This window comes from Monopterus albus, unplaced genomic scaffold, assembly GCF_001952655.1.
Source record: "Monopterus albus unplaced genomic scaffold, M_albus_1.0 scaffold98.1, whole genome shotgun sequence".
In the NCBI taxonomy this organism is placed as follows: Eukaryota; Metazoa; Chordata; class Actinopteri; order Synbranchiformes; family Synbranchidae; genus Monopterus; species Monopterus albus.
This window is the reverse complement of record NW_018127978.1, coordinates 782084-804451: the sequence shown is the minus strand read 5'-3', so window position 1 is coordinate 804451 and position 22368 is coordinate 782084. Positions and strand designations below refer to the sequence as shown.

Sequence of the window (22368 nt, the reverse complement as noted above, 5' to 3'; positions counted from 1 at the left end):
GGACATAGATGATATTCTTCTAGCCATTGTATTTGCTCCAAGTTTGACATCGGAAAGGGCAGAGATGACATTGGGACCATGCTTCTCATCTTTGAAGACTGTGTTTGCAACAATCATCATAGCTTCTTTAAAAACCTCCCCATCCGAAAAGGCTTTCTTGCTCTTTATCAAAAAGTTCGCAGCTCTAAACGAAGCTTCAGTTGCTTTTTGTGATTTTTTTTCACGGCCTCGTGAAAACGACCATTGTTTGTCCAGAGCTGCCTTTAACCCACAGGCTTTTTCTTTCCTTAATGCGCTGCCGGGTGGGTAGTTAGCATTGTAGCGTTGGTCACATGTACTGAAGTGTCTCTCCACATTTTTCCGCTTTGCAGTCGCAACAATTGTCCCGCAAATGAGACGCACACATTTTTCTTTGACTGACGTAAAAAAGAACTCTTCCTCCCAATCACTGTGAAAATGGTCTGTTCTCTTTCATTTTAAATGAAATCACAACCAACTCCTGATCGTTGCTGCACCGCCTCCCTGTGTCAGGAAAGAGGTTTGTGGTTTTGACATGCGCGCAATATTGACCTTTGACTTCAGAAAAGGCCAGATATTGTTATATACATAAAACATTTTTGTTTTAAAATCTTTGTCATAAATAACATCATTTAAAAATCTACATTAATTCAAGCGTTTTTGATTCAAAAAGTAAAGCAACAAAAAGCCTTTAGACGGAGCTTCATTGTGACCAGTGCTATTTTCAGAACATGCCTCGCGGTGGTGACCGTGTGCCCGCGGGCACCGCGTTGGTGACCCCTGCTCTAGACACTTCCTCCAGCTCCTCCGGTGGGATACCGAGGCGTTCCCAGGACAGCCGAGAGACATAGATATGATATATTATTAATTTTTGACAAGCCCCGTTTCTCTAGCAATGAAAAATTTGTTATTAATCTGTTTACGTGCACAGTGACTGAATATGCTCTAAGGGAGATATTTACTGAACCTGTCACAAAATACTGTTAGGTGGGGAAAATACTGCGGAAAGGCAATTTATTTAAATCTAGCATCGTATTTACCAACACTCACGATACAATTTACCAACTCAACATGATGTGGTTGAGTTCCTGTGCAGCCATTTTACATCTGCATTGTGACTGAATCGGGCCACTGGCTTTTTCACCACACAAACCTCAAATTCATTATTAAATGAGAAAGTAGTGCAACATTTTCACCCAGTCATACAGTGAATGATAGGAACAACTCTGAGAAACGACAGACGCCTTTGAGGAAGTCATTTCAGTCAGTTCCTGTTCTGTTGCGTCCAACTTTTCCATACGAAGTATGTGCAGTTAGTGAGTTTCTCACCTTCTGAGGTCACTGAACGCCTCCTCGGACTGGACTTGGGCTGCTGACCATCTCCCTGGAACGTGAGATGTGATCCTGAAAAGAGTTTTAACCTCTGTCCTCTATTTAGTGGAGTTTCCGCTGAGGAGAAACCTGCACCACACCCTGAAACAAAGTATTGACAGTGATATAGCGCCCCCGCTTCCGTGCAGTGGGTAAGGGGACTAATCCTGGGACAGTAGGGGGCGGTACGTACCTTCTGTGATCCGGACGTAAAGGACAAGGAGAAGAAGAAGTGGGAAATGTAAGTCACCAATAAACTGTAGAAGAAGAAGGAGGCGGACGTTGAGTTCTGTGGCCGCACATTGGTTTCACGCCAAACAAATGAATTGTCCAAAGGTGGCAGCGCAGTTTAACATGAAGAGCGGGACAGGCCGCCGGTTGTCCGGCTGTAGTTGGAGCAGCGGCGACGGAGGATAAAGTTCTGGTTCCACCGGGTGGGTCTTCGGGAGCAGCTCCCTGTGGACGGAGAGACGAAGGTCTTCATGTGAGTCTGAAACACGTGATGTCCGTGTGTCTTCACCGGTCGTTTCTTACCGTTTACATGTCAGCAGCTGTATTAGTTGACCTGCCGGTTAGTGAGACAGCTGGTGCAGAGTACTGTTACCTGTAACTTCGTACTTGTACTCCACTACTTTTCAGAGGCAAAGCAACTTTATAGAGTACATCCTGCTGGAGATGAAGGCGTGACTGAGTTTCTCTAGATCGTGTCTGGACACGAGTCTTATGAGTTTTGCCGTTTGTTTGTTTGTTGATGATAAACTGCTGATTTGGTTTTGCTCCTGATGTGACTGAGGCTCAAGTCTGAGTCGGTTATGACACCAAGATTTCTAACTTGAGTTCTTGTCGTCATAGTTCTACGTTTACTTTAAACTTTACTTTGCAGATTCAGATTTTTAAAAGACAGCCCACATGTGATGATGCACTGTTATGGCAGTATAAATTCACCCCATCAGTAATTTTAAGCCCATTATATAACTTATTTATAATTCTGGAGTGGACCATTCTGCAAACTGAGTACGTGATGCTGATACTTGGGGACTTAAGTTGTGAATCCAGGACTTTTGCTTGTAGCACAGTATTCCTTTCTGTGGTAATGAAGATTTTAGTGAAGTAGAAGATCGCAGTGCTTCCACCACTGTGCGGTACTGTACTGTCGGATTCACGGTTGTTATTTATTGTCTTTGCAGTAGATGTGTTGGTACAGTTGGTAGTGGTTGCTGTAGCTTTGTAGCAATAGAATCTGTCCAGCTTCTTCAGATCAGCCCTTCTGATGATGTGACTGGCTGCAGCTGCGCTCTGCTCTGCTATAAGCACAAGTTTATGCTGGTGTGTAAGGCAGTGGTGGTCATTTCGTCATCCCCTGTTTGTTTATTGTTACTGGTTTCTAAGGAATCAGGTTTGGTGACACCGGAGAAGCTCAAAGTTAACCGTGTCGATTACAGCTGGTTGTCGGTGTAAACATCTGGTGGTGCGTTTACTGACACCCGAACAGCGGCGTACTGTCTTCACTGCCTTTTCAATTTATACTTCAAACGTTTCAGTTTAACTATTTATTAAAAACTAGAGGAGAAACAGCTCAATCAGTTTAAGAGGAACTACTTTAACTTATTAATCATTTGTCATTTATCAGGCAGAAGTGCCAAAAATGAACTAGTTTCAGCTTCTTAGTCAAACTGAATGTTTAGACCAGTGGTCAGACAAAAGTAGTGTTGCTTTCGTCAACGAAAATTATGACTAAATATCGTCGTCAACGAACCTTTATCACGTGATGAAAACGAGACGAGATGCAACGAAAATGCTGGTCGTGTGACGATGACTATAACTAAATGTACAATGCAATATCGTTGGCGAAAAAACGAGACTAAATGTGGTTCACAAAATAAAAACTATGCCAAACTGTCTCTTCATTTTCGTTGACCAAAACGAGACGAAACGAAATGTTATAACGTTATTTCGTCTCGTTTAGTCACATTATTATTATTATTTTGCAGTATTTCTGTTTCCTGTGTCTCGCTTCAGGCCGCACTGCGCAGACGCAGGTGACGTCACCTCCTTAAGCCCCACTCGGCGGCATTATTTAGAAGACTACAACAAAGTTAAGTCAGATAAAGGGATGGCCGGCCAGCCGGGATTCGTCATTGGGAGAAAAAGAAGAAATGACATTTGGAAAAACTTTCATTGCATAGAAGTGGAAAAGAAAACAATGTGTTGTGGAAAAAGATGGGGAGAAATGTGGCCACAAAATCACACAAAATGTGTATTGGATGTATTCTTGAGTCTATAAGGTAACAATAATATAATAAGATAACCTTGTTTGAAATGGGTTTGGCTAAAAGAAAATTTTGGTTTCATCTATACTACTAGGTACTTATACTATATTGACTGGGTTAAATAGAATTGCATTACCAAAAAGCCATGGATAATTGTGACTAAAATAAAGCTAAAATGTCATCAGTTTTCGTTGACTAAAACTAGATGAAAATAGTCATGGATAATTGTGACTAAAATAAAGCTAAAATGTCATCAGTTTTCCTCGACTAAAAACAGTATGAACGTGACAAAAACTAATAAAAACTAAAATGACAGCTTCACACAAAGACTAGACTAAAACTAAAATTAAAACAGGCCGCCAAAAACAACTCTAGACAAAAGGTGGCTTATCATGACGTCACGCTCCAGTAAGTAGCGACGGACGTTTTATAGACCAGTGATTTCATTGAGAATACAATCATTATTTCAAATCAGTAGTCGTAGTTTTATAATGTTAGTATTTTCATTTAACGTTTAATCTTTGGGGTTTCTTTACTCAATAAGCCTCTTGAGGAGGTCGAGTATGTGGACTAGAGCTGATTAAATTAGTTGATCAACAGTCAATCAAATATTCAGATAATCAATTAATTTATTTTTCAAAGGAAACAATCGTGCCAAGTATTTCCTGCCTGTCTGTGTTTCGCTGCTAGCTTTTACATGTTTTCATTAACCTTCTTTCGTCTTCGTCTTTCGTCTTCTTTCGTCGTTTAAATTATGGACAGAATAAATAAAAATAAGTCAGATGGAAGACGAATACAATTAAAAAGTGAAGTGTTTCTAAAAACACATTGCACACCCTTTAACTTTTCATTTTTGAGACAATAATCAAATAATAATCACAATAAACCGTGGCTCTTGGATGAACATTTAACTGTAAATTAAAAACGTCTAATTAAGTGGCAGCCTCCATAGTGTACTGCAGTACAGTCCCCACCCAATACTGTTCATCTGTCAATTAACCTCTTCACAAACATCGTGCAGTAACAAAATCCTACAGTATGATCGTGTAAACTCATGGTACTGGATATGTGAATTAATACTTCTGTCCTCATCTTCATTTTAAGCCAGGGCCTGGAGTCTTGATGCTGCATTCACTTCACCTGGGAATTATCAAATCATTTCACAGTTAAAAGCAACAAGAAAAAGATTAAACATTTAAACTCAAGACGCCATAAGTGAAGTTTTATGTAAATTATTGCTCTCAATCAACATTTAAAGCAAAATAAAACAACATGATATCTTTGCTCTGTCGTCAGGTTTAAATCGAGTCTGGACCAAAACCCCACTGGTGTGTCCTAAAAAGCCTGAAACTGCACTGAAGCAATCGATCCATTAGCTAATCAACATACCATTAAAAACTTTAGAATATTTAAATAACTGATTATTTATTAAAAGCCATTTCTTCAAACAAAAAAAGCCACGTTCTGTAGTTTTGGCTTCTCCAGTGTCGACTTTCTATCAGTGTAAATGTCATAACTTTGGCTTTTGGACAAATTGAGTCTCTGCATCTGAAACCAAACTTTTAACTGTGGTGTTCGTTGATAGATGAGGATATAATGCTAAATGTTTGTCAGCACTGTGTCCTGCAGAAAACACAGCTAAATGTCTCTGCAGGTGGCGTCTACATCAGACCTTCTGCACATCTGGTTTAGGTTCAGGATCAGGATTGTGCTCCTCGCCTCTAAATGACACCTGTGCTTTGACCGCGTATTGACTTAGGGAGGCAACATGACCATTAGTGTCAAACTGCTGTCACATTGCGTCGTCACACTGTTGTGGACCTGCAGCAATTCACTGACAGAATTAATGTACAGCTGTTTTAATTTGAATAACTGATTAATAGTTTCATTTACTGTCTTAAACACAAACTCTAGATATTTTCTGCTTCCTGTTTCTCCAGTGTGAGGATTTGTTTTGTGGTAGTTGATGAAATTATTGCCTTATTTCAACTCGACTATCTCGGTCACCAACTTAAATTCCCTCATGTCCTCCGATGTTAATTAGCAAGAAGCTCAGATTCACAGTTTTCCCCACAGGCAGTGAATGCAGCTTTATTACAGCCACATACAGAAATTAAAATGGACCCCAGTTTCTGTCCATCAGGTATCGATGCTCGCTGTTGCCATGGTTTATTTAGAATGAGAGAGGAAGTGAAGAGGTGATTGAGTTTCCTGTCGGTCTGTATTGGGGGGGACCTAGCTGAGGATTTTGTGGTAGGGGTGAAGGGGCAGGGCGGAGGTGAATGCTCTGATGTCAGTGATGAGCGTGGCGTCCTGGAGCGACTGCGACAAGGCCGACAAGAAGGTCAGCCCACCGACCTCACTGTAGGTCGAGGAGGGCAGGTTGTCAGGGCTGCAGATGGCGCTCTGATCCACCGGGTCGTTCTCCTCCACCCCGAAACCGACCACCTGATGGAGGCAGAGAAAGCAGACATTAAAGATGAGAGAGGGGGTCGCAGCCCTCGCCACTTTACCGTCAGATCTAGTGGTGGAAGAAGTAATACTGTTCATTTTACAACAGTATTATCAGCAGAGTGTAAAAAACAGAAGGAAGGCCCCTGTCAGTGTTTTACTGTTTTATTACTGCTGCATCCATGTACATGTCAATTTTATGGCGTGGTGGTTGAATACTGCTTTATGTACTGTGTGTAGCTTCATCTACAGCACTGCATCATTTCCTATAAGGTCTGCGTATGTACAGTGCGTAACAGGCCTAGTTTCAATTTTGTGACAGTTTTCAGCTGATCCAAGTTTTTTTTCTTAAGTAGAAGAGAGTTTAACATATAAAGAAACTAAATTTGGAGGTACATAGTTTTCACTGGACAGACCGGACAAAAGTCACCTGCAGAGTAACTACAGGTGAATGTGGAGAAAGTACAGTATTTGCCCCTGACATGTAGTCGAGTAGAGGTATAAAGTTGTACTAACATGGAGATACTGGAGTAAATGAACCGAGTTTGTTATCGCCACTGTCGGACCAGCAGGGGTGCTGCTCATGGCCTTCATCAGAAAACACTGAAACATTCGAACCAGATGGGCTCACCGCGAAGTTCATACAGCAGGTGGAGCTGGTTCTGTCTGACTCGCTGACCTGCTTGTACCTGTGTGTTCTCAAAGGCCTGATGGGAAGATTTAAACTCGCAGAATGAGAAACGCCTCTTAAACCTTTTACCGATTGTTTACATGTTGTAATTGTGGGATATTTTCATTTTTCTTGTGCTGAATTGTCTTCTTTTATTCAAGCAACGTGCTAGAACACTGTTCTGACAAGTGCTTTAAACCTAAATGTCTTCTTATTGCCGTTATCACTGTTGTGACTCAATTAAAGGACTGTACCAGTCAGGATGATGGATGTGAATTACATTGTGCAGACATTAAATTTGGGCTGCAACTAATTCTTGATTCTTTTCACAATTAGTTAATACAACAAGAAAAAGCCTGACATTTTCCCAGAGTTCATGGCGACGTCTTCAGATGTCTTTGTTCGACCAATAGCAGAAAACGTTGCACTAGAGAAGCCGGGGCCACGTCTGATCTAGTAACTGGTAGCTTTCTTACATAATGAGTCTGTTCTGGATGGAGACATTTAAAGACGCCGCCGTGCCCACATGCTTCATCAGTCATGACCAAACTGATCTAAAACAAAAGAAACATGATGAACAGGAGACGTAACATGTGGTGCGACTCACGTGGACACTGAGCTTCCTGCTGTTTCTATGCTCCAGGAACCAGGAGACCAGCTCCTCCTTAGTGAACAGCTTCAGAGCCTCAATCTGCAACAGAGAGTGCCTCGGGTTATGGCCTCAGACCAGGACCAGAGAGCAGGACCTCAGACCTGCTGCAGGTGGCACCACCTATGGTTTCGGTAAGTCCAAACTCGTGTTTTTATTAAGTGGATCTTCGCCTATTTGAATTTGTAACATATGTGTTGAGATCAGATGTTGTTTCTGAATGGAGAAGAGAACCAGGTAGTATGGTTCTCTACAGCGTTAGTGGTGCTCAAAGGATAAGGCCAGTTGGTTTCTATATGACCAGTATGTTCAACACAGACTTAAACAGTGATTTGCCTCTACTCATGATTAACGTCTGTCCAGCCTGGATCGGCTTGTGTCTGTGCCATGGAGCTCCGCTGTTGTTCAAAGTTAAAAACACATCAGTGAAACGCTGCTGCACTGGGCAACAGAATTTTCTTCACTATGAAACACAAGACCCACACGTTCGTTAAAGCCGTTTCGCAAAAGGCTGCGAGATACCACAGCTTCTTACAGCATCTGAAGTTGGCACAAGTCGCCTGCACCAGATCTCTGGATGCTGTGAATGAACATCAGGGTCTTGTTTGGTGATGAGTGTCTCCCGGTGCAGCAGTGTTTTTAATCATAACGGAAGAAAAAGCTGATCCAGGCTGGAGCCTGACAGACAATCATGAGTAGAGGCAAATCACTTGGTTTAGGCTTCTCCCTCTGTGGGAGTGCTGAACATGCTGTTAACAGAGAAACTGACCGGCCTTGTCTTTTAATGCTGCTAAGTTAGCGAGTGTATAGTACCTCTATCGCTAGTACTAATTTTGTTCTCACCACCTCTGTTGTGGAAATGTAAGGAAAAGAAAAGTTGTTAAACAGCGTCATGGGTTAGCCTCCGAGATAGCCCACAATAAACATCAGTCTATTCAAAGAAAAGTTGGTGTTTCTATATTTTTCTCCTGCCCATTGATAAACATGAGGGGGTCAGAATATTAGGAACACCTCTGAATATAATGTAGTCCAGTACAATACCACCTTTAATTATGACCTCAATAATGAACACATAATTGAATATATACATTTATGACAACTTTACCAAAAACTGAAACATTTTGAGCTTCACACACTCAGATGTTAAGGCATTGAAATGCATATAATTGTACAGGTGTCCCTAATAAAGTGGTCAGTGTACATTGCTTTTAAGTTTAATAAAGGTCATATACTTATCACTAATAATTTCTGACCTTTGACCTTGAATAGAAATCAGATTTGGACCTTTGAGTACTGAGGACCTCTGATATAGAATAATGTTTGTGTGTCTCACCTCTCTGTTGCGGCGGTCGAACACGTACTGTTGTGTGACAACCTCAAACCAGTTGCGGTCTACTTCCTCCCCCAGGTGAGCATCCTCACACTCCTTCAGCTTGATAAGCGCCGTCACCTGGGTCCCGAACGCCTCCTCGCTCAGGGCTGACAAGCACTCACCGAAACCAACCAGGAACTCCTCGATCTTCGCCTCCACAAACTCCGTGCTGCAAGGACGAGACGATGTCTTCAACACCTCAGGTACTTGGAGCTCAACAGATTGAGGTCAAAAGGCGTCATCTCACCTGAACTTGGTGGCCTGTGTTTCCACGGTGACGGAGAACCCCAGCACCCCTGAGGTGTTCCTGTAGGTGGGGTACACCTGGTACCTGGAGGGCAGAGGTGACAGCAGGTTAAAGAATCAGGTCCGGCATAGAGGATGTCTGTCTCATTCATCTCCAAGTTTCTGTGTGTGATGTGAAATTATTAATCCAAATAAAAAAAAGAGAAAATGTTTGTGTCTGTGAGCAGAAGTACTCAGATCTTTTCCAAGTAGCAGTACACAGTGTAGAAGTACTGTTAAAGTCCTGGATTTAAAACTTTCTGTACCGGAAACAAATTCCTTGTGTGTAACATACTTGGCTAATAAAGGTGATTATCCTTATCCTTATTAGCATCAAAATACACTTCGGGTACATTCGAATATTTTACTTAGGTTATTAAGTCTGCAAACCTAGAAAAACAAATGTACCAGAGTGGAAGTACTGTATAAAGTAACATAATATGAAACTACTAAAGTACAGTACTACATCACTATGTGTGTATTGGAAGTACTGTATAAAGTAACATAATATCAAACTACTAAAGTACAGTACTTGTACTACATCACTATGTGTGTATCGGTCAGGGAGTGTACTGATCAACACTGTTACACATATAAGGAAAGCAACAGACATTCAAGGTTGTCGCTGAAGCTCAGCACAAGAACCACAGGGCAGATCGCACAGTTCACATGCACACACACCGAGCAGCCAGAACATTAGCTCCACCTGGTGGTGGCCGAGGGTCAGCACGAGGAAACCTTAGTGCTGGCCCTGACAGACGGTGTCAACACACTGCATGGCTGCAGGCTGGTCAGCGTGCCCGTGCTGACCCTTGTGCACCACAGCATTCAAGCCATGTTGTGTCTGCCCAGTGTGTGTGTGTGTGTGTGTGTGTGTGTGTGTAAACCGTGCAATATGCCTGTACGTCTGTTGCATTATTATCTCTATGTTAGGGTGTTTATCTGTACAGATACCCAAGCCAGAATAATCATGTAGTGTGTAGTAGGTGTACTTCCTCCCATTCTGAGAACACCACTGTTTCCCTGTGGCCTGTCTGGAAATCTGGTGCAGTGGAAACCCCGATAGTTGAGAATGAAGAAGTGGGAGTGTGTGTCACGGCGAGCAGGACTCACCCCAGTGTCTCCTTTGTCCTCAGGAAGTCGAAGCAGGGCTCCTCCATGTGCATCTGTGGAGACACAAACATCGCACACACTCATTCACTTAATCAATCTCACATCTACACAATTTTCCAAGGGCCTCATGCAGCAACACAACAGACTGAGATGTGCACACGATCAGACAATAAGATGACCAGAGACTGGGTTTAACTGGTCCAAATCTATGGGACTTTTATTGTACTACATTTAAAACATTTTGCGGTCACACCCAAACAAATCCCTGTGGTAGACTTCATCACAGCCACAGAGACAGCCATTAGGAACAACAAGCTGGGCGTGCTGAAAAAACTTAGAAGAAGGCATCTGGACGTAGTTTTAGGTAGAAGATGTTTCATCTCTCATCCAAGAGGATTCATCAGTTCTGCCTGACTGGTGGTATTTATCCCACATGGTGGGAAATCACCACAATCCTTCCGGCAGACAAAGGCAGATGTACAGTAGTCCTAAACCCAGCTGACTGTCAGACCAGAGTTTCTAACCTCCTCAGTGACACCACCACCTATGAAGCACTGAAGAGGGACCCCACCAGTGGCTACAAGAAGAAGGTTATAGACTGTTTACAGAAGCTGGAAAAGGAGGGAGTTATTGACCGGTGACTATACTACAGACTATCCCCCGGGGAGGCATCCCCTGCATTTATGACCTACCCAAAATACACAAGGAAGGAGCCCCACTCACACCCATTGTCAGCAGCATCAACTCTGTAACTTACAACGTAGCCAAGCTAGTGGCAACCATCCTGGCTCCTTTGGTGGGAAAAACACAGCAACACATAATAAACTCCCAGGACTTCATGAGGAAAGTCAAACAACTGCAGCTGGACCAGGACAAGACCATGGTCTCATATGATGTCACATCCTTGTTCACTTGCATCCCCACCACAGTGTCATGATTCTGTCCCGCCTGTTTCCGGTTTCATGCTTTTATTTTGACACCACTTCCTGTCCCCAACTTACTCTGACACATGTTCAGACTCTCCAGCATTTCCCTATTCTGTCCCCAGATTGCCATTGACTACCGAGTACTGCCTTGCTTTCCTGATTCGGACTGTTTCGTGTGCATTTGATTATCGGACTTCCCTCTCTGACCTCTCGCTTTGGATCCCTTGGCTGTGTGAGTTTGCTGGTTTTGACCCTGGACTGTGTTACCGTCCTGTAAGTGCGTTTCATGTTTAAACAGTTTTTTGTATCGTTTTGTTAATTGCCAGTGCGCATGTTAAAGAGAGTGTTTTGCTTATCCTCGTCTGGCTTTATAATTGAGTTCACCCACGATATTATCGGCGGCTTCACGCGCTGTTCCTGACACACAGAGGCTGTCAAGGTGGTGAAGAAGAGACTCCTGAAGTATGACATGCTGAACAACAGGACTAGCCTCACCCCAGACCATGTATACACTCTGCTGGAACTCTGTTTAAACACTACCTACTTCCAGTTTAGGGGGCACTTCTATAGGCAGCAAGGTGTCTGTGTGATGGGCTCCCCGGTGTCTCCTATAGTGACCAACCTGTACATGGAAGAATTTGAGGACGAAGCCCTGTCTTCCTTCACTGATACCGCTCCCAGCCACTGGTTCCGCTACGTGGATGACACATGGGTTAAAATCAGGACCTAGGAGGTAGAGGCTTTCACCAAACATATCAACTCTGTGGATGACAACATCAAGTTCACTCGTGAGGATGCCAGAGATGACTGTCTGGCCTTTCTGGATTGTGCAGTCCACTTGGGAGGGGACAGAAGCCTGAAGGTCAGAGAACATCGCTGGTTTGAGAGAGGAGTTAAGGAAGCTATTTTTGTAGAAATAGAACACCCCTCACCAAATAGGGGTGGTGGACTAAGCTTGTCATCCATCTACAATCCTGTTTTGAGATCTCTGCCCAAACATGTCCACCAGGACAATAAGCGTCGGTCCACAGGGGAGGATTCAAAGACAGATAATGACTCTGACCGATACGGCTGCTATGACTCAGTCGTTAAGGGACATTGTTGGCCTTCAAAGGACTGAAACACCACCGAGGGGGATAAATATCTCCGGCTCAACACTAGTCAGTCAGAACTGATGAAGCCTCTTGGATGAGAGGTGAAACGTCTTCGACCTAGAAATCGAGTCCATTAGATTTTTTTCTAAGTTTTTTCTATTTAAAGAAGAGCTTTAAACCTAGATTTAGAATACTTTTTCTAACAGTGCAGCTTTGTGCTTTATTCTGTATTTATGTATTTTTGTGTTGAATTTTTGCTTCCCCTGCAAACGGATTCCTGTTTTCCCATTGGTCATTGTTGCATCTGTTTTTATTTGTGCAAGGTAAATAAATTCAATTACACTTTAAGACTGACAGGGTTGATTATTTCAAACCACATTACAAGTAAAAAAAAATCTGTCATTTGAATTTGTTATATGATCTTTATGCTACTGACTTTTCAGCCCTGTCTCAAATGTTTAAAAACTGCAGCAGTGCGTTTTCTTCCTGTTCTGGCCAAAGCCTGAATCAAGTACAGTGGTGGAAGAAGTACTCAGATCCGTTACCACAGTAAAAGTATCAATACCACAGCGTAGACATACCCTGTTACAAGTTGAAGTCCTGGATTCAAAGTGTTACTAAAGAAAAAAGCATCAGCATCCAAATCTACTTGTAGTACCAACAGTACCAGTACTCATCCTGCAGAACGGCCCGTGTCACAGTAACGTCTCTGTGTACTGGTATGAAGGAGCAGGACATGGGAATAGGTACAATTGAGGTATTTGTACTTCACCCAAGTACAGTATTTGAGTAAATGTACTTTCCATCGCTGTTTACAACAGATGTTGTGTGAACAGAGAGAGCCTGGCATTAACACCAACAGACAATGATGCATTATGGGTCGTTCATAGCCTTCACGTTGCTACATGTGGGATTTAGACTTTCCCAGCAGAACCAGTATCAAAAGTGTTTCCTGTCCTACAAGTACTGCGGCACTAGTGTTTAGTGTTGGTAGTAAAAGTGTCGACTCACCACCATCAGCTCCATCAGGGCGTGCTCTCGCAGGTTCTTCAGCCCCGACTGCAACACACACAGGGTCAGCGTTTATATACACACACACACACACACACACACACACACACACACAAAAAGAAGTCTCTCTGCAGGATGGATGAAGACGAGATGAAACCTCAGTCACACTTGTGTCTGATTCCAATAGCTGGTTCTGTTTTGGATCCGAGCCCATGAAGTACCCGGACTCGTTTGGCAGGCGTCTGCTCACTGCTCCTTACATCAGTGTTAAAATCACCAAGTGTGCTGCTAATGTGATTAGATGAAGATTCCTAAAGTTTCATTTTTTGTTACACAAAACAGTTGAAAGTAGTTTTGTTGCTGCACTGAGTTAAATAGAAACAGTACTCCTTTTTAAAATTTTTCATATACTCCTTTTTTAAATTAAACTACTAACAAAGGATTCGATGAGCAGATTCAGAACCACATTCAAATCTGATCAACGCAGCCGAGCCCCATCCTGGACCGCATGACATGAGCTCACACTGCAGCTCCTGACCCTCACTGATAAACCCCACGCTGTGATGGTTTCCTACCTGGTAGTAAACGATGACCTCCGAGTTGGCGTCGCCTTTGTTTAGAGACTTGACTTTACAGAGGTGGTGTCTCTGAGGCAGCTCCACCACCCGGAACAGCACAGGGACCTCTGCAGACAACGGCCGGAACTGCAGCTTACTGCAGAGAGAGGCATTCACAGACCAGTTTGAACTGGAAACCGGCCTGGCTGAGAGGACACATTTCAGTGACTCCTTCACTGTCTGAACATTTCAGCTGAAGTCAAACACATGAACAGACTGTGATGTTTTACACTCAGTCCACTGAAACTGGTCGCCAGCAGATCTGGTTGGTTGTTCTTGTAAAGAATAAACCGAGTGTTGCTCAGTTCCAAGATGTAAAAACTGTGGAAATCTCCGTTTGACTCTACAGCTTAGAGACTTCAGTGTGCAACAGTATCGACACTTAGATTCCTTCTGTAGTTACATTTTAAGGTGGTAAGTGGTGAAATGTTTAAGTTTTATAATAAAGTCGTTTTATTCTAAAACCAAGTGAAAATTCAAGACTAAAATGAAACAGATACTCACTGAGTGAGGTAGTGCAGAAACTCCTTGGACTCCTGTTGGAGGAAACCATGTGCCGAGATTACAACACAACTTCTCGATCTATTTTCATACATTATAAATATTGTGTGTTTGGAGAAAGGCTGACTCTCAGACTCCTCTGTGGCTTTGTTTTTCCATTACGATCCTCATTAAACTGAGCATTTAAAACTGTTAACTATTTGTTTTTGCCGACTCTGTTGTGCTGTGTTTTGTATTGGTTTGATTTCGCAGCGTCTCACCGTGCTGGTGAAGTTGCCCTGCACCAGCCCCTCGGCGTACATCTCGGCCTTCAGCCCGCCGACGAAGCTCATGAGGTCGTCGTTGCTCAGTCCCTTCATGACGGCCTGATACTTCTGGATGACCGACCAGCGGCTGTGCTCCAGAATCAGCAGGCGCACGTCTCTGAGGAGGGAGAGGGATGTTTGTTAGTTTGTTTTATATGTTTGGTTTCCATTTTACCTCTTGTCAAAGGTCAGATGTTCATTAGCTTAACATAAAGACTGAACACAGATGGAAACCTGGCTCAGTGTCAAGGCAGCAACATGAACCTTCCAGCACCTGAACGGCTCATTATGGATGAACAAACACATGGATTCAACAATTAAAAAATTATTGAAGAAATAAACACAAATAATAGTAAAAATAATACAAAACAAAAATAAATGAAAATATATGTATCATAATTAAAAATGCAAAATAAAAATATATAAAAATAACAATAATAGTTAGGATAATAAATAAATAAGAATTTTTAAAAAATGAATACTAACTTAAATGAAGGTCCATATACTGTATATAAAAATCAAGTCAGATGTTGGGAAACCTGTTAAAATCACAGACAAAAACATTTAACAGCTCACTTTACAATGAGTCTGTGTAAATATGTAAAATGTCTGTAAATGAATTACAAGACTGTTTAATATCTTATCATAAGCCCTGCACAGATCTGGTGTGTATGGTGCCTTTTCTTCAAACAGACACAAGTCGGACTCTCAGCACAAAGGTGAATAAACCTATTTCAAACATTCCTGTAGCATCACATGGAGCACACAGGCGCAGCTGCCTGTGACTGCAGACAGAGCAGTGTTCGCAGTGTGCCACACGTACTTTCCCAGCTTGTCGGGTTTGATGAGGATGTTGAAGTAGGTTTTCTTCAGCTGCTCGGTGAACATGGCGAAGACGCCCGGCTCGGTGCTGAAGCTTGCCAGGTGGTCCACGATCAGCCTGAGCAGCAGCTGCAAGGAAGCAGAGACGTCACTGTGTATTTCTGTGCAAGTCCTGCCAGTTTGACCCTGTGACTCTGAGCAACAGCTCTCCCAGTAACCATCTGGTTTCAAACCATTATAACTAGTTAGTGGTTGACACCGCCATGTGTCTGTGAGTGCTTTTCTTGTCTCGTCTCCTCCTTACCATTGCATTTCTACAGATTTTCTCCCGGTATCTAATCAGGGTCTGTACCCTTATCTTGGCTTCAGGATAGTGATGTTATGATGCCGAGACAAACAGTCGCTGACTTCATCAGTCCAGGAAATCTGTCAACATTTTCTGGCACCCATTGAAAGCATCTATACTCAGAGCAGGGTGCGCATCACTTTCATGATGATTTTGCTGGAAGCATTTCTAACCAGAGTACTGTGTGTGCTGAACGTCGGCAGCATGGCTACAGCGGCGCTCTCTGCTGTCTGATACTCCACCCCCGGCCTGCGATAACCTCAGGTAGCAGCTGTGCTGGACAGCCACCAGACAGCAGGAGAAGCTTCATGCTGCTGTGTTCATCAACACAAACTCAACAGCGTGAACACAGAAGGCTGCACTGGCTTTTTTTTTTTTTTCCTTTCTCGTTGGCAAGGTGCATCGATTTTAGTCTGTGTGGCCCGTACAAGTGGTCAGCAAACAGAACTGTATTAAACAGTAGCAAGGCATCACAGCAAGCTACAGCACATTCTCTGACAGTTAACACCGTAAGTCCTGGAATTCTGCACAGTCGCTTCCCTAATCTGAATATTAGGCCTCTGTCTGCACTGTCCTCACAGGATGTCCAACCCTCTGTGTGTGTGTGTGTGTGTGTGTGTGTGTGTGTGTGTGTGTGAGACTCTGACTCCTCACCGGCAGCTTGTGGTTGAAGCCTTTCAGGCGGATCACCAGCCCGTGTTCGCCGGCCACCAGTTTGTACTCCAGCTGAGCCACGTCGGCCTCGTAGGCCAGCTCTGCTAGGTTGTGAGCCAAGATGTTCACAAGGAGGTCGAAGAGAACCAGACTGAAACGGCAGCAGCACAGGTGAACACAACAGCAGAAGACAGATCGAACATCTGTGTGATTTCTGCACCAATACTGACTCGACAGCGCAGCTACTGTTTACTGTGACCACAGTATATGTACTCCGCCAATCTGTACCTTAAAGATGCAGCTGGCCATTTTGTTTGTGTTGTTTCCAACCAATCCCAGAGACCAACAGCACCGGTGAATTCACACCCATTACAGTGAGGACATCCACTGGTGCTGTTGAACACAGTTTTCTCTTTACACTGTTCAGACCTCCAGCCAGCCGTCGTTTGTGTCACACTACCATGGTTTATAGCTCATCCTATCTGTTGATTATCATTTGTTTAAATCTGAAGTTCCTCTTGGCACAGACCAGACAATCTACACATTTGTTCTACAGGTTTTTACTGTGTGTACTGACATTAAAGGTCATGTGCATCAGTGCTGTCTTACTTCTCAGGACTCTTCTGAATCATCGGGGAGATCAGGTTAAAGCGAATATAGGCTGTAAGACAGAAACACACATGATAAACTGTGTGTGAGGAGCAGATTCTTGACCCACTCTGACAGACAGTATCTCATATACTCCACAGTGATCACACAAACAAAACAACATTAAGCCAGCAGGCATAACAGTCAACAACTGGTCCCAGATGATGTTCATGTAGCGACAGCACCTTCTCATCAGTCGGAGCACATGGCTGACATGACAGCTGAGCTCACCTTTGGGGATCTTGAACTTGTTGTCCTTTTTGTACCAAAGAGAGCCTCGCTCGTTGTTGACAATCCTGACAGGAAACTCGGCGTCCGGACAGTCCGACATTTTCAGGGTGAAATCCGTGGCTGCAGCACAGAGGAGAAGGAAAACAAGATCATAAATCTGTTGATCAGACAGCTTTAAGCCTCAAGGTAATAGTCCTCACTGACATCAGTACGTCTGTGCACACTGATGACAGCTGGTGTTGGGACTGTTACTGCAGGTTAACGAAGCACGCTCACACAAACCCTCAGATCATCTACTGAACATAAACCACACAAAATGCTGCTGTGGCTTCTGTTCTTCCTACTAATAGGACACGACAGACACTGACCGATAAATTGGTTCTCAGCAAGCTCAGGGTTGAGTTCAAAGTCTCCTGCCCAGCACTGAGCCCACTTCTCTGGGATATCTGCAGAGACAAAACAAACACACCCAAGTTTAAAGACAGTCAACTTTTATAATAGTTACTTTCTATTGTTTTAAGGAGCCAGTAAACTCTGTCAGAGCTGCTCGTCAGTGGGTGAAGAGCTTCAGATTTTAGAAACAAACAAACAAACAAACAAAAAAACCGGGAGATGTCCGCACGCTAGCAATGGTCGGACTCAAAACTGTATCGACTTGTTTCACCGCGCTGCTTCAAGGCTTGTATCAAAGCGACCAAGTCACGTCATTTCATGAAACCTTTCAAATTTCGGTAGTTTCAAAGTTTCCAACTACTGGTTCTGAGGCAGTTGAGTCAGTTGGCAACTGCACTACCTGATAATCAAACATTTGATCCTCTGATCCCCAGTCAGTGTTTCTGGTCACATGCCTCGTTTTGGTTGTTGTGTTTCATTTATTTAGGCATTTTAATGGCCATATTTAGTCATTATTATCCTTTATTCTGCCTTATTATCACGAGGTGTGCAGTAGCCTAAATGAATCAAAACGGGCTCTAAAGCAGGAGAGGCTTTAAGTGAGAAAACTGTAAAGTCGCCTATAAAACACCTGAGCAAATAGTTTTTATCAATATAGACTCCAGTGAAAACACTCATGTCTTCATGTGCTGCAGTCACACAAACACTCGGCATTAGGGGGGCCCCGTTTTCTCCAAATGAAATGTTAAAGTTAGGCTATACCCAGAAGAAGGCAGGCTATACGTACGGTTGGCAAACACCTTCTCATATATAACACATCTGTAGGTGAAACATAATCAATGCATAGAAAATGTATTGTCACACAGCTTATTTACACACAATCATCCTGTGGAAATGACTCAGATTCTCCCAAATCATCAGGCCAGTAATCCTGACGAAGACCGTGGCGTTCGACACATAGCTGCTTGTCTTTGATCGTTTGCCAATAAATAGTGCACGGTGTGTGGTAGTGATGGCAGAAAGAGCCTTTGCAAAGCTTTGAACCAACTGTTTCAGAAATGGTGCCTTGTTTTGATGCATTCGAACCACCACTGGCCAGATGCATGTAACTACAACAGAAAGACTCGGGACGTGAGTCTTGAACGATTTGGGAGAATCTGAGTCATTTTTGTTTTTGGCTTTCAGCAACAGGACATCTGACATTCTCACTGCTGTGAGACTGAGGGCAAACTTTCTCCCATTCTTTACACAACACATTGTCACTTCTCATGTGAACAACCGAGTACAAGGGGAAATGTGAAATGGGCACTCTCGTCTCCATTTTTAAACAATGTCAGGTGTCCTCCCTCTCTACAATGGCTTCACACAGTTCAGTGAGGCTTTTCAGAAAAACCTCAAACACTTTTCCAAGACAAACTGGTTCTGAGCACAGCTGACCGTTCTTCCTTCTGTCTTTCCATGCACGGTAGTAACCTGGTTACTGTAAAACACACCAGCACTCAGACAACCAATGTGTTCATAAGGTTGAGAAGATGTGTGTGTGTGTTGTACCCTCCACGCTGTAGCAGGTACCGAACCACTTCTCTCTGAGTGGACAACGACCTTCGTTTTCTGGGGACAGCAGCAGCAGATTTGCTTTGTCGGGAGTCAGCAGGGACAGAGCAGCGCTGATGACCTGAACACACACCGTTGTTGTTACTGGGCATGCTAGAAATGTTTGTATACACCTGGCATATCTGTAGTAACCTCTGGACTTTACTGCTTTCTCCCCTTTCTACTTCTATCATAACCAAATGTATACAGCTCCAGAAAAATCATCCAAAACACCTGAAATATTGGCCTTTCATCCATCCTTGTTTTCTATTCTTCTTCATGTAACTGTCACATCACTGTATGTTTGACTTTCTTACATTAACAATGAGCCACTCTGGGCTTTCCACATCCAGAGAAGCAGGGTCATTTCACGAATAATGCTGTTTTAACACCGCAAGATGCACTTGAACTAGTATTTCTTTATTTCACAGTATTAACACTGAGCCTTGCTGCTGTCTTGCACTGTGCTGTTTGTCTGTACTGCCAAGATGAACTCAGCCCTCTGTGGTATAAAGGTTAACTGCTATATGAGCTCAGAATAAACCTTAGACCAAACATACACTGTCGGTTAGTACATTTAAATTGTTAAATGTTTAATGACAAATAATCATAATCACGTCCCTAGTGCGGATACAACTGCACATGGCCGTAATTTGACAAAATAAAGTTAAACCAGTTTAAAACAGAGTTTGGAATGTGGCCTCAGACTGATTCTAGATCAGATCTGGATGGGGTCCCACTTACCTCCGGCTTGTACTCAAACATGAGCTGGTCTCCGGTCAGGAAGTCTTCTTTGGGAAACAGCTGCATGTTCTCACAGATGTTCTCCACAAACTCGATGGGATCCGTCTGTCAGTCCACACACAGACACACAAGAGAAAGGGACACACAGAAGAACATGTCACAGGCCGGTAAGGCTACACTCACATCACAGCTGACGTTTCCCTGATAAACTCTTTATGATTTTAAAAAGCCTGCTCCATCACCACAGAGATGCAGCTGTAAGGTTTGTACAGGACTGTGTGATTCTGTGGCTGCACGGTGTGAGTCAGCGCAGCACTACCTGCTCCTGATAGTGGAACTCGTTGGCTTCTATCTTCTGAATTTCCTCATAGATCCTGAAAAACATCAAGTTCACTCAAATATAAAGTTTTTTGTAGCAAAAAGACTCAAACAAAGATGCACATAGTTATTGTTGGCCTTCTTCAGCTGCATTGCATTAAGAGATCAAAGTAACATGAGCAAAAACAGACTGACAATAATTATTTAGATGTAATTGAAGATTCCAGTTTCTTTTTTCATGTTCAGGGATTAAGAGAAACTCCAGCAACACAATTAAACTTCTACTTAAAAATATAATGTCAGGTTTATGTGAACACTTGACCAGAGTTCTATTTTTAAAAATTGTGTTTTTGAAGCAGAATGAGAGGAAAGACTGTCGCTGCAGCATGTTGAGTCTAGACCATGTGTGTCTGTGAGGAACTGACCTCTGCTGGGGGCCCAGAGTCTGGAGCATCCTCATGTATTGGAACACAAAATGGACCACCTGCAGAGAAAAACAGTGCTGCGTGTTCAGAACGGAACAGAATCGGTCAGAAAGAAGAAACGGCAGCTTTCCTTCTTCTTATTCACTTGTGACTGTTTCAACAGCTCAGTGACCTCGATGTGAAAGGCAGCAGCATCACAGCTGAAAGGTGAAGTAAACACACACACAGTTTGTGCCAGGTGACGGGTCAAACCCCCCATCAAACAATCCCAACTTCAGTCCAGTGCCACACTGTCAGTCTTGTTCCCCATAAGAAGTTAAAGCATCAGTAGGTAATTTCACTTCTGCCAATCACTGATCCATTTAAAAACAGCTGTAGTTTGTTTATTTTGGTCAAACATATCTGAAAGAAAAAACTAAGGCAAACAGTCAAATTACAACAGTGTGTTGTAAACATCCAGCTCTGACCCACTGATTAGCAACACTTTAGGCGTCTCACCAAGTCTGACCTCACAATAAAAAGGTCCAGATCATCTGGATTCCAACGTATCTGATGGACGACTGCTCGTGTGTCTACACAGAATGTAAAGGTAAAGACTATGGCATTTTGCATGTACTGATCTTTTGATGTTTACTTCAGGGTTGGTACTTCCAATTAATCTATAGATTATTTGTGGATTAATCAGTTCATAGCTAGAATATTGATGGTCATGTCTTAAAAGGTCAAAACCACCAAAACACCCAGTTTACAACAGCTTCACATGGACAAAACCAGAAAATGTTTAGATTTTAGCAGCTTTTTGTGTATTTTTGCTTTAAAAGTGACAAATGATTATTCGGTTAAATGCTTGTTATTTGACACCACCTCCATATACAGTGAGGAACAGAAGTATTTGAACACCCTACGATTTTGCACATTCTCCCACTTAGAAATCATGGAGGGGTCTGAAAATCACATTGTAGGTGCATTCCCACTCTGAGAGACAGAATTAAAAAAAAAAAATTCAGGAAATCACACTGTATGATTTTTAAAGAATTTATTTGTCTTGCACTGCTGAACATAAGTATTTGAACACCTGAGAAACAGCAAGAATTCTGGCTCTCAAAGACCTGTTACTGTGTCTTGAAAAAGTCCACCTCTACTCCACTCATTAATCTAAATTAGTAGCACCTGTCTGAGCTCTTTAAAGACACCTGTCCACCCCACAGTCAGTCAGACGCCAACTACTACCATGGGCAAGACCAAAGAGCTGTCAAAAGACACCAGAGACAAAAATTGTGGACCTCCACAAGGCTGGAAAGGGCTACAAGGCAATTGCCAAGCAGCTTGGTGAAAATAGATCAACTGTTGGAGCAATTGTTAGAAAATGGAAGAGGCTAAAGACGACTGTCAGTCTCCCTCGGACTCGGGCGCCATGCAAGATCTCACCTCGTGGGGTATCACTGATGATAAGAAAGGTAAGGAATGACATGAAGAGAGCTGGGACCACAGTTTCAAAGGTCACTGTCGGTAGAACACTACGCCGTCATGGTTTCAAATCA

General features: G+C 43.0%; 2 protein-coding genes and 1 long non-coding RNA gene across 3 annotated transcripts in view; 1 reads left to right on the top strand and 2 right to left on the bottom strand.

Moving 5' to 3' along the window:
• Nucleotides 1-1669, bottom strand: part of LOC109965263 (sterile alpha motif domain-containing protein 9-like) — an 18171-nt gene extending 16502 nt beyond the window's left edge. The window contains exons 1-2 of the mRNA XM_020609140.1: nucleotides 1583-1669; nucleotides 1348-1491 (exon numbers count right to left, since the gene is read on the bottom strand). The gene's annotated coding sequence lies outside the window, so the exon portion shown is untranslated. The remainder of the gene's footprint in view (nucleotides 1-1347; nucleotides 1492-1582) is intronic.
• A 117-nt stretch (nucleotides 1670-1786) lies between these two features.
• LOC109965267 (uncharacterized) lies at nucleotides 1787-8923 on the top strand. The gene is made up of 3 exons (XR_002275612.1): nucleotides 1787-1873; nucleotides 7424-7563; nucleotides 8838-8923. It is a non-coding gene; the product is annotated as an uncharacterized LOC109965267 (long non-coding RNA).
• Nucleotides 5724-22368, bottom strand: part of nrd1b (nardilysin b (N-arginine dibasic convertase)) — a 24186-nt gene continuing 7541 nt past the window's right edge. The window contains exons 14-31 of the mRNA XM_020609142.1: nucleotides 20828-20886; nucleotides 20404-20458; nucleotides 20085-20189; nucleotides 19299-19422; nucleotides 17723-17800; nucleotides 17355-17474; nucleotides 17085-17136; nucleotides 16476-16626; nucleotides 15477-15604; nucleotides 14609-14771; nucleotides 14352-14383; nucleotides 13806-13944; nucleotides 13231-13278; nucleotides 10200-10252; nucleotides 9049-9132; nucleotides 8763-8970; nucleotides 7388-7471; nucleotides 5724-6107 (exon numbers count right to left, since the gene is read on the bottom strand). Of these exons, the coding sequence (XP_020464798.1) occupies nucleotides 5895-6107; nucleotides 7388-7471; nucleotides 8763-8970; nucleotides 9049-9132; nucleotides 10200-10252; nucleotides 13231-13278; nucleotides 13806-13944; nucleotides 14352-14383; nucleotides 14609-14771; nucleotides 15477-15604; nucleotides 16476-16626; nucleotides 17085-17136; nucleotides 17355-17474; nucleotides 17723-17800; nucleotides 19299-19422; nucleotides 20085-20189; nucleotides 20404-20458; nucleotides 20828-20886 (1896 nt within the window). The 3' untranslated portion in view covers nucleotides 5724-5894. The remainder of the gene's footprint in view (nucleotides 6108-7387; nucleotides 7472-8762; nucleotides 8971-9048; nucleotides 9133-10199; nucleotides 10253-13230; nucleotides 13279-13805; nucleotides 13945-14351; nucleotides 14384-14608; nucleotides 14772-15476; nucleotides 15605-16475; nucleotides 16627-17084; nucleotides 17137-17354; nucleotides 17475-17722; nucleotides 17801-19298; nucleotides 19423-20084; nucleotides 20190-20403; nucleotides 20459-20827; nucleotides 20887-22368) is intronic.